Source organism: Cebus imitator, unplaced genomic scaffold, assembly GCF_001604975.1.
Source record: "Cebus imitator isolate Cc_AM_T3 unplaced genomic scaffold, Cebus_imitator-1.0 Scaffold38, whole genome shotgun sequence".
NCBI classification, from domain to species: Eukaryota; Metazoa; Chordata; class Mammalia; order Primates; family Cebidae; genus Cebus; species Cebus imitator.
The window spans coordinates 4574949-4586071 of NW_016107353.1; the positions used below are offsets into that span (position 1 = coordinate 4574949).

General features: G+C 41.5%; 1 protein-coding gene across 2 annotated transcripts; it reads left to right on the forward strand.

The window, feature by feature from the left end:
• The first annotated feature begins 3307 nt into the window (after window positions 1–3307).
• On the forward strand, window positions 3308–8885 carry IL20 (interleukin 20). 2 transcript variants are annotated; one of them, XM_037737452.1, is made up of 6 exons: window positions 3308–3341; window positions 5530–5718; window positions 6012–6077; window positions 6204–6356; window positions 7101–7175; window positions 8196–8885. In XM_037737452.1, exons 2-6 carry the CDS (start codon window positions 5560–5562, stop codon window positions 8271–8273), a joined length of 531 nt encoding a protein of 176 aa, XP_037593380.1. In that variant the 5' UTR covers window positions 3308–3341; window positions 5530–5559; the 3' UTR covers window positions 8274–8885. The 2 variants fall into 2 exon arrangements, with proteins under 2 accessions (XP_037593380.1, XP_017380807.1); XM_017525318.1 differs by lacking the exon at window positions 3308–3341 and adding an exon at window positions 5079–5410.
• The last annotated feature ends 2238 nt before the right edge of the window (window positions 8886–11123 follow it).

The following is an 11123-nucleotide window of genomic DNA, read 5'->3' on the forward strand; positions in this document are numbered from 1 at the left end:
TGTCCAACTTCACCTTCCTTTCTACCCCTCCCCAGCATCTTTGCTCATTTAAATTTCTGCCTACCCCTCAAGGCTCAGCTCAAGTTCTCCTAAGTTATAGCACCCTTCTTTGGGCTCCTTGGCACTGAACTTTCTGTGTACTCAGTAGTATTGATCTTGGTTCTGCAAGCACCCCTCTTATCCCCCAACAAGGCTGTAGGCAGGTAGTGGTTAGAGACCTGCTTGGGCATCTTAGTAATCCTCACAGCATTCAGCACAGTGTCTTGTACAGAGTAGGCATTTAATAAATATTTATGGAAAGAATGGCTTTTAAGATCTATCAGACACAAGAATGATAAAAATGATCTTATGTATTTATAGGTTTATATAAATATGCATATATATATATATAACTCCTGCCAACTAGGTGAGCCAGACAGGTGAGGTAGGTGTTATCTCCATTTTATTAATGAAACTCTGAATGCCTGAAAGGTGTAAGAACTAGACTTGGGCCGCCCTGAAAGTTGGTGAGGAAGTAAGTATTAGGATGGGTCTCCTGGCTCTTAGTCCTGTGTGATCTTCCGTGCTAATACCCTCTACTTTCTTTCCACGGAAGACTCATTTGTTCTAACAGAATTATGAGGTGGGAAAAGCTTTCTTCTCAGTTTCATTTTTAAGAAAATCTATTTACTATAGGAGTCTCTCATGAATTAAGAATGTCACATAGTGGAATGAACATTTACTGAATACAACTTTAGGGTCTGCCTTTTACCAACTGAATGACCTTGGGCAAGTTACTTAACCTTTCTGAACTATGGTTTCCCCATTTATAACAATGAAGGAATTAGACTTGTTGTACTTAAAATTATTTCTTGTTCTAACAGTACAGGAGGAATTGTCTACCATTAGATAAGGAAATTATTGCCATTGAGGTAGAATTACTTTATTGAGAAAATCTGTGGATCTCCCCAGTACTTACTGGAGAAGATGTGTGTCAGGGGAGCCCCAGGGTCCTCTCATAAGTCAAATCATAGAGCTCAAGCTTTAGAATGTAGCAGAAAGAAGAAACATCTCTGTAATCTCACTGCATTCAGCACGGTGTCTTGCACAGAGTAGGCATTTAATAAATATTTATTGAAAGAATGGCTTTTAAGATCTATCAGACACAAGAATGATAAAAATGATCTTGTGCATTTATAGGTTTATATAAATATGCACACATACAGATATATACACATAAGTCCTGCCAACAGTGAGAAATCAATATATTCATTCCATAGTCATCCAGTGTTCACCGAGCACCTACCAGAGCCATTGGGTGCTGAGACCAAGAAGATGAACAAGGAGCTCTCAGGTTCATCATGTAGAGACATGCAGCTAAAAAATTGTAATTGACTGTGATAAATACAAAAAGCTATATACAAGGTAAAGTTAAGGTGAAAAGGTGGGAGGAATCAGTTTCATGTTGGGAAACGGAGGTGGGAAGAGAGATTAGGGCGAGGCAGGAGAAGTTTTGTAGAGGAGATGAGGTAAGTTGATATCTCTACAGAATGTGATATGAAATGTGGTCAGTGAATTTTAAAAGAATAAAGTCTTCTGAACTGGGCGTGGGATCACAACTGTAATCCCAACAATTTGGGAGCCTGAGGAGGGTGGATTGTTTGAGCCTAAGAGTTCAGGGCCAGCCTGGGCAACAGGGTGAAACCTCCATCTCTACAAAATATACAAAAAAAATTAGCCAAGCATGGTGGCACACATTGTAGTCCCAACTACTTGGGAGGCTCAGATGGGAGGACCCCTTGAACCCAGGAGGTGGAAATTGCAGAAATTGCAGTGAGCTGTGATTGCGCCACTGCACTCCAGCCTGGGTGACAGAGAGGGACGCTGAATTAAAAACAACTAAAAAAAAAAGAATAAAGTATTTTGAGATAGGAAAAGGGGAGGCTTGATTATTAAAATAGAATTGGGATTCTGTGTGAATACTAAATTTAATAATAATTACTGGTAACTTAAAACAATGCAACTGAGTTCTTCTTGGTTAATGAAAAGGAATTGACTGACATGACTGGTTTATACAAACCTAGATTTCCTGAAAATCTTGATTTCAACTATTCTCATCAGACCACATCTTCCAATTTTACTTTAAGCACACTTATGGATGATCATGAGAAATGGTTGACTTGCCACCAATGATGGAAAAATAGGCATGAGCTTAAATATTTTAAGAGCTATCAAGATGAGATATTTGTACATATGTTCAACATTTATCAAGCATTATAATAACAAGTCATGGTCCTCATTTTCAGGAAACTTTAAGAAGATATCAAAAGATGTTGAAAAGAACATTCTGATCCAAAAGGTAGAAGCAGAAAGAGTCACTGAATATCAGAACAGGAAAAGACCTTACACGCTCTTTAATCTGTTTCTCTCATTTTTACAGATTTGTAAACCGACATCCAGAAAGACACAATCATATGCCAAAGTCACTCTGTACACTGTGGATCTTTGGACTCAAATATAAAGACTTCAGAATTTTAGATATTACATTTTTAAAGAGTTGAGAAAGAACATGTGATAGTCTCTACCACTTTGATAATTTCCAAAGCTTTGTCTGTAATTCGTCCCAGGTTCTTTGAATTTAATTTTGTCTGGAAGCATGGTCCTACATGATGAACTACACCCAGCCTAAAAAAATTTTCCAGTGTCATTACGGAGAAAAGACCAAGCTCCATGAAACAGGGCAACAGTAGATGCTTTCATTCCAAAGAAAAATCTGCTATGGGAAGTCAAAGAAGGGAGGGATTGGTGTAGTCCAGAGCAGTTCAGGAATAAAGGATTTGGTCTCCTCTTTAATGATAACTGGAGGGAAGGAAAGATGGCTATGTTGGAGAGCAATGGTGGGGATAGCAAGGGCCGAGGAGAAACAGCAGGAATGAGACCAGAGTTTGGGGTTGCGGAGAGACTTGGTTAAAGGGAACTGGGCTTAGAGGAGAGGGCAAGAGCATCCCCTGGAATTCTCTTCCAGTTCAGTAATTCAGATCTTCTCTATTCTATCATTTTACCAAGCAGGAAGGTGGAGCCGGAAGGAGGCACATCCTTTATCCACAGCTGTAACCAGTAATCCCCTCAGGCGGTGCTTCTTCCAGGAGGAAGGTGTTGGGGTAATCCCGCCTGCAATTAAGCTGCTATAGCGCTTGAGGAAGTGCAATGCCACCAGAGAAATTCCAAGGAAGTTCCAGCCCTCACCTGCCTGAGCTCACTTCCTTCATGTGACATGTATATATAGGTATAAATAATGGGAAGCCTTTCAACTTGAGACAGACTCCTAGGAGACCAGAAGCAGCACCCCTTCCTGAGCTCAGGTAAGAGATCTTACCCTCTACTGACACTGCTCACCTTGTTCTGGGGATCGGCCAATCGTTTACCCCAGATACCTTCAAGGTCACATCTAAAGGACCCTTTTCCATGAGGACAAGATCTCTTTGAGGACAAATAATCATCATGCTTATCTTTGTACTTCAGTATCCAGCACAGCATTCAAGACAGTGGGTGCTCATTAAATGCTCATCAAATTGTTAGTTCAAGACAACTAACATCAATCTCTACTTAAAATGAATTGATCAATTACTCTGTGCTAAGCGTATACATTATAGGCTATTTTATTTAAATGTCAAAACAATTTCTGAGTTAAGCTTAATTATCACCATTTTTGGGTTAAGAAAATGAAACTCAGAGGTGAGTTGACTTGTCCAAGATCACATAGAGGTGGGGTGGCCAACTCATTCCAGTTTACCTGTGGCTCTTCCAGTTTTAAAACTGAAATTCCTGTATCTCGGGAACCACCTGTCACCTCCCACCTTGGTCCTGGGTAAACTGGAATGACCCACATAAATAGGAACCAGTAAAGCAAAGATTTATTTGGACCCAGCTCTCTTGTCTCCAAACCCAGTGTGCTCTCTGATTCTTTTGGATTTGGTTTTCTTTTTCCCTTTTCCTACATTTGCCAGTCTCTTGAGCGGTCACAAATATAAAAAAATGTCTAGCATATTGCCTGGCACATAGGAAAAATTCAGTAAGTGATAGTGATTATCAGTGCTGTGCCAAGCTATGGAGCCAGCCATATATATATGTATGTATATCTATATGTATATATGTATATATATGTGTGTATATATATCTATATATGTCTTTATAAATTTCATGTATGTTATTTCTTTCAAAAATATTAAAGTAGTTGAGGAAATTGAAAAATTAAACAGGTTTGTTAGAACTCATGACTTTACGTTTAAATATTTTATTTATGCCCCAAACAAAATTTATTATAATTTTGCTGTCCTGGTTTTAAGGGAAGGAAGCTCATCAATAATATTTTCATCATATACTTTTGAGAAACAAACTTAACCATTAAGAATAAAACACGAAAACATATGAGTAGCGGTACATCTTCTCCCTTTTGCTTCAATATGGCTCAGCATGGCACTATCGAATTTTGTCTTTATTTAAAATTGTGATATTTTGTTTGTCACAAGCTTTTAAATTCATTTTGATATTACATTAAAATAGTTTTTGTCTTGACGACTGAGGTTTCTTAGTGCTCCCTTAAATTTTGTGCTCCAAATGAGTGCCTCAATTGTTTTACCCTAACCCTAGCCTACTATCATTTTATCTTAAAACTCAGCAAACACCCTAAACTGTTCTCTACTGAGGAGCCTCACTCAAGAAGAAATGAGTTCCATCATTGCCTTTCTTCTCTGACTTTTGGGACCATTTGCTTAGCCTAGGGCCTGAGTTGCAGGGCCAGGAAAATGTACTCTCCAATCTGCCCAGGAGTGCCTGACTACAGTCCTCCTGCAGAGGGCGCCATGGAGTCCCAGACACTTCAGTGTTAGGTGGAATGGGGCTGATTGCCCATCACGTCTTGCCTTTCCCTGGCAGTAGGCTTGTTATGAAATCATTGACTTTCTATTTGCCTCTAGGGCTTAAGTGAATCTGTTATCCTCAAATAAACTATCTGATCTCAGACAAATGCCAAACAACGCTCAGTTCCTTTACCCTGTGGGTGGCCATAAAATCCAGACAATTTCCCTCCAGGTGTTTTTGATGGCGCACCCACAGCTTTTGTGAGATTCCGTTTCTCCCCAGTTGCCCTGTGAGTCTGAGGGAGCCGAAGGGTGAGCTACATTGGCATTCTGGAAGGGAAGTCTATATGCGTCAATTCCCCAAAACAAGTTTTGACATTTCCCCTGAAATGTCATCCTCTGTCTAGTCACTGCAAGTGCCTGCTGTTCCAGGCCTTACCTGAGGGGTACTGACAGCGGAGCCAGGATGGGGACAGAATAAAGGAGCCACAACCTGTGGCACCAACTTGCACTCAAACCCTGAGCTCAGACCTGAAAGCTTCTCTTCACGGGAGGCTCAGCAGTTTTTCTTAGTAAGTTATGTGGATGAGCCACACTGTCTGAGGCCAATTAAGCCTGTTTGGTTTTCCCCCAGTGGACACCTGGAAGAGGGGGAAATCAGTAAGTCATGCTCTTTTCTTTGAATTCCTAGCTCCTGTGGTCTCCAGATTTCAGCCATAAGATGAAAGCCTCCGGTCTTGCCTTCAGCCTTCTTTCTGCTGCATTTTATCTCCTCTGGACTCCTTCCACTGGACTGAAGACACTCCATTTGGGAAAGTGTGTGATCACCACAAACCTTCAGGAAATACGAAATGGATTTTCTGAGATACGGGGCAGTGTGGTACGTAGGCGGGTATCTACCTCTTCTGGACACCTCTTCTGTCCCCTCCTGGTCTGTTTCTCTTTCCTGGCAGTCCTGGCAGTGTGATCATGAAAAGAGACAGGCTGGGGACTCCTTACTCAGTGGATGTATTCCCTAGAAATATCTGTAATTCATATATATAAAATGTTTTGGGAAAGGACACCTTCCAACACATTTGGTCCTTGGCAGGGTGGGGATGATAGGTCTTGATATTGAAGACCCTGGCAGCAGTCACTGACCCATCCTTGCTTGTTTTGTCTTCTTCTGTTTAGCAAGCCAAAGATGGAAACATTGACGTCAGAATCTTAAGGAGGACTGAGTCCTTACAAGACACAAAGGTATGTGCTTGGCCCAGACAAACTCGGGGAGTAGGTGTGGAGTGGGAGCATCTCCATCACCCTGGTCTTGTCTCTGCTGTCCCCTCTCCCCTCACCAACATGCCTTTTTTTTTTTTTTTTTTGCAGCCTGCAGATCGGTGCTGCCTCCTACGCCATCTACTAAGACTCTATCTGGACAGAGTATTTAAAAACTACCAGACTCCTGACCATCATACTCTCCGGAAGATCAGCAGCCTCGCCAATTCCTTTCTTACCATCAAGAAGGACCTCTGGCACTGTGTGAGTGTGGGTCTTGGGTAATAGGATGCGTCTTAGCATATAGTTTCAATGGCTTAGCAAGCAAACTCTCGTTCCTACCCCCATTTAATGGATGGAGAAACTGAGTCCAAAAGTTCTAATAATCTGTGTTGAGATGTGTTACTAGGTAATAAGAACCCAGTTTTATTGACTTTTGGGTATATGCTCTAGGCAAAAAGTACTTTGCAAAGCCTTAAGAACTGTAAGGTGCTAACTATTTGATATTAATGTTAACTCTGTTACCTTTGAAATTATACTTTTTCTGTAGGTGAGGTATCCTACATTAGTGCATCCTCTGTCTAGGTAGTCAGTTAATAGACTATTGAACTTGACCTCAGAATATGGTCTGAATAGGACCTAGGAATTCAACTCTTTTTCTTCTCCCATGGGGGCTCAAAGAGCTCTGGGATAGAGCTCCTAGACTGAAGCTGGGGGTTGTGAAGAGGCCAGCTGCAGTACAGGGATGGCAAATTCCTTCAGCACTGCCGGACTTCTTCTCAAAAAGAAGGAATGAGTTCCATGTTTCAGCATAAAAGGTGGCTTCCTCTCCTAGCTGATGATGAACTTAATGATTCCAAATGGGAGGTCTGAAATAACTTTTCTATGGGACTAAGGATTCTCAGGGTTGTGGTGAAAGAGTAGAATTTGCAACTGCTTCATGTCAATGGTAAGGGCAAAACAAAAAGAATCTGTAATAAAATCTATTATTCTTTGGGTCCTTTTCAGCATGCCCACATGACATGCCATTGTGGGGAGGGAGCAACGAAGAAATACAGCCAGATTCTGAGTCACTTTGAAGAGGTATATGTAATTTTGGCATTGATTGGGTTGGGTGTGTTTTAAGAACTGAGATCATAGGTGGGTGGGATGCATATTCAGGCTGTTAGAAATCCTGTAGCCTTCAGGTTCATAGCCCTCTGAAATCATGAGGACTAGCCCTTGCTTTAACCCAGGGGATACCCATCCAGGCTCTAGAAGAGTGCTCTCTCTGGGTGATGCTCTGGAAATGGAAAAAGAATGGCCACGACTCCATCAAGTCACTACAGAGACATCTGGATCTTTTAGCTGCACAAACCAGAGGCAATAGTTTTTCAATGTTCACACTTTGTACATACCTTTGAAAACACTCACAATTTCACACACACCCATGCCATTCAGTTTCTCACCTTAACACCTTCTCATGTCTGTCAGGAAGGCCTGGAGTTCACTCCTCACTGACTAAATCTTACTCATCCTTTAAAGATTCAGCCTGGGCATCACTTTCAGGACGGTGCTGGCTGCTTCTCTCAAAGTTAGATGCCTCCCATATCATCCTGTGGGAACTTCATCACTTTAGTCACCACACTACATTTTAGTTGCCTGTTTTTGCCAATATCCTCATGCAACTGTGGATAGGGATTGTGCCATTCACCTCTGTATCCCTAGCCATCAGCCAGGTGATTGGCACAATCAGTTCAATTGATGTATGCACAGTGGGCAACCCCTACACACACACACACACACACACACACACACACACACGTTTCTTAAAGAAAACAGCTTGATTGCTTTGATCTCTATGCTTCAAGAGTCTCAGGTTGCAGTTTTGCTTCTGCTACCTCCTTGCACCTCAGTGTCTGTACTTAAGATCAGGGTGATGAATTCAATGATTTCCCTTCCTCGTGTGAGATCTTGAGATTCTATAACTTCTTTAAGTGCTTCATCTTGAAAAGAATGCTCTGCTCACACGTGTCAGTAGACCTATCCATAAGAGAGAGGATTAACCCTGGAGCAAATGTTGTCTCATGAGTTGCTAACCAGATGGGTATGTGTCTCTTTCAGCTTGAGCCTCAAGCAGCAGTTGTGAAGGCTTTGGGAGAACTAGATATTCTTCTGCAATGGATGGAGGAGACAGAATAGGAGGAGGGTGATGCTGCTGCTAAGAGTACTCGAGGCCAAGAGCTCCAGTCCTCACTACCTGCAGAGGCATGACCCCAAACCAACATCTGTTTACCGTATTATTAGTGCTGGTCACAGTGTATTTTATTTATTTATTATTTGTTTCCTTCTGTGATTGTCTTTGTACATTCCCAACCTTAATTGAGACCATACTTGTATAAGATTTTTGTAATATCTTTCTACTACTGGATATATTTATTAGTTAATATATTTATTTATTTTTCTATTTAATGTATTTATTTTTGTACTGGACATGAGACTTTAAAAAATTCACAGATTATATTTATAGCCTGACTAGAGCAGGTGATGTATTTTTATGCAGTAAAAAAAAAAACCTTGTATATTCTAGAAGAGTGGCTGGGGGGTTATTCATTTGTATTCAATTAAGGACACATTTACTCACTGCCAGTGATGAATTGTGGAAGAAGAAGTTTTGATGTGGAATTGCATATCTACCTTACAATTACTGACCATTCCCAGTAGACTCCCCAGCCTTATAATTGTGTATCTTCCAGCCAGGAATCCTGCATGGCCAGCGTGTATTTCTACAAATAAAGTTTTCTTTGCATAACATTTGCTTGGAGTTTGCAAATGTTTCAGGAGCAGAGACCATGTTGAGGATAAGCTTGAATCTCATTTTGCCCCAGGCCTTCCTTCTCCTTTGAGGAAGAAGATGTAGGAACCTGGACCTTTTTTCTCCTGCAGAATTCATCCCCAGCTCTACCTCCTAATTCACACAGCTCTGACCCCACAACTGCTCTCCACTCAAAAGGACTGTGACAGAGTGAGGGGCTTCAGCCATCTCTGCGCTCACCTCATTGGCTTGGAGGACTGTCCTTTCTATACCCCTGTTTTCTTTCTCACCCCATACTCTTGCAACACAAATTACAATGTGCATGAGGTTCTATTATGAAGGCTAAAAACACACAGGTGCAAAGTATAGGTCTAGAGTTGCCCGGGGAGGTGTATGAACCCTCTTTTGAGCCCCTTTCATTTTGGATTTTGTCCAGCCTCAGAATTTAGGTTGTTACCAGATCAAGTCTTTATCTTTGTGTCCAATTATTAAGCCAGTGTTTTCTTTCCGGGCTCCCTTCAGGTTAAGTGTCCCTGGACCCTGAGGAGCCAGAGTTCTGGCCTGGCCTAGTTCTCCCCTTCTTCCTCCACCTCACTCTGAAGTGCACCCCCAGTTTAGTTGCTTAGTTTTCTCAGTCTCAGAAACAACAGTCTCAGGCTGATTCCCTAGCTCGTGAAGAGAACCCTCCTTACCGCTTTAATTTCTGCTCCCTGTTCTTAGCCCAGGCCTTGATGTAGTTTCAATGACTTTCACTTTTAATAACTCTCATTATACAAGTAAAATTGCCAAATAGAAAAAAAAATGGAAAAAACCCATATAAATATAAAGAAGAAAATTAAAATCACCCATAATCCCACCACCTGCAGACCACCACTTTTAAACATTTATGCGTATTTTTTCCAGATCTTTTTTGAGGGTTCAAATCATAACTTAGGTCTAGTTACCTGAGTGATTTGATGGGGCAAAACTGAACTTTATTTGGACTTAGTTTCTTCCTTTGGGGAACAGAAAGGTAATACCTACTTTACAGACTGATGGAAAGGTCTTTCACATTCCTCTGATTTTTTCCCTTGCTTTTGTAAGTTCATACCCCCCATTATCATTGCCCATTTTCTATCAGGTTTTTACCCCTTATCACCCTTTTTCTACCAGATTTTTCAGTTGTGTGTTTCCTGATTCTCTCTGACCAATCTAATAAAAAACTTGACTTCAACTCTCAAGAAATAGAATTAAGAGGTCAACTGCATGGAACTCAGTGCTAAAATTAAAATAATCACCTCCAAGAAATGCTACATGGCAAGGAGGAAGCTGGTTTCATCTGCTAAGGATGTAGTGAGTGTCTCCCAGATGGCCCTGAGTTTGACCACAGGGCTGAAGACACAGCTCCTCTATTTGCTTCTTAGAAGGGAGCTTTTTTGTTTTGTTTTTTGTTTTTGTTTTTGTTTTTGTTTAGACAGGGCTTGCTCTATTGCCCATGCTGGTCTTGAACTCCTGGACTCAAGCAATCCTCTCACCTCAACCTCCTGAGTACCTGGGATTAGAAGTGCATACCGCCACACCCAGCCAATTTTTGTACTTTTTATAGAGATAGCCTGTTGCCCAGGCTGGTCTCGAACTCCTGAGCCCAAGCGATCCACCCTCCTTGGTCTCCCAAAATGCTGAGATTACTAAGGCACCATGGCCAGCCATAGGAAGCATTTTTGACTCTTCTGAAAGTCTGGACGATAGGAAGCCTTGGTCCTTTGGGACTCCATGTCCCTGTTTTGCCATTGACTTGTTACCCTTTGCCTGTCTATTCCTCTTCTCTGCAGAACTCTCTGCTCCAAGTCATTTGTCTCTTCTCTCCTTGACTTACCATAGTACTGCATGAGGAAATTCAACAATGTTGAAGAATAAGGAATTCAGCAATGGAGACGTCAAATTAGACTGGAGGTAAAGGCAAAACTGCATGAAGACGAGACCATTAAGGACAGACACTAAAGAGTGGTTTATGACAGTCACTTCAAATTACAATAATTAAAAATGATCATTGTCAATTATTAAGCACTTAGCATGTGCCAGGCCCTGAAGTGGAAACTTCACATATAGTACATTATTGAATCCTTAAAACAACCCTAGTCTGGCCGGGCGCGGTGGCTCACGCCTGTAATCCCAGCACTTTGGGAGGCCAAGGCGGGTGGATCACAAGGTCAAGAGATAGAGACCATCCTGGTCAACATGGTGAAACCCCGTCTCTA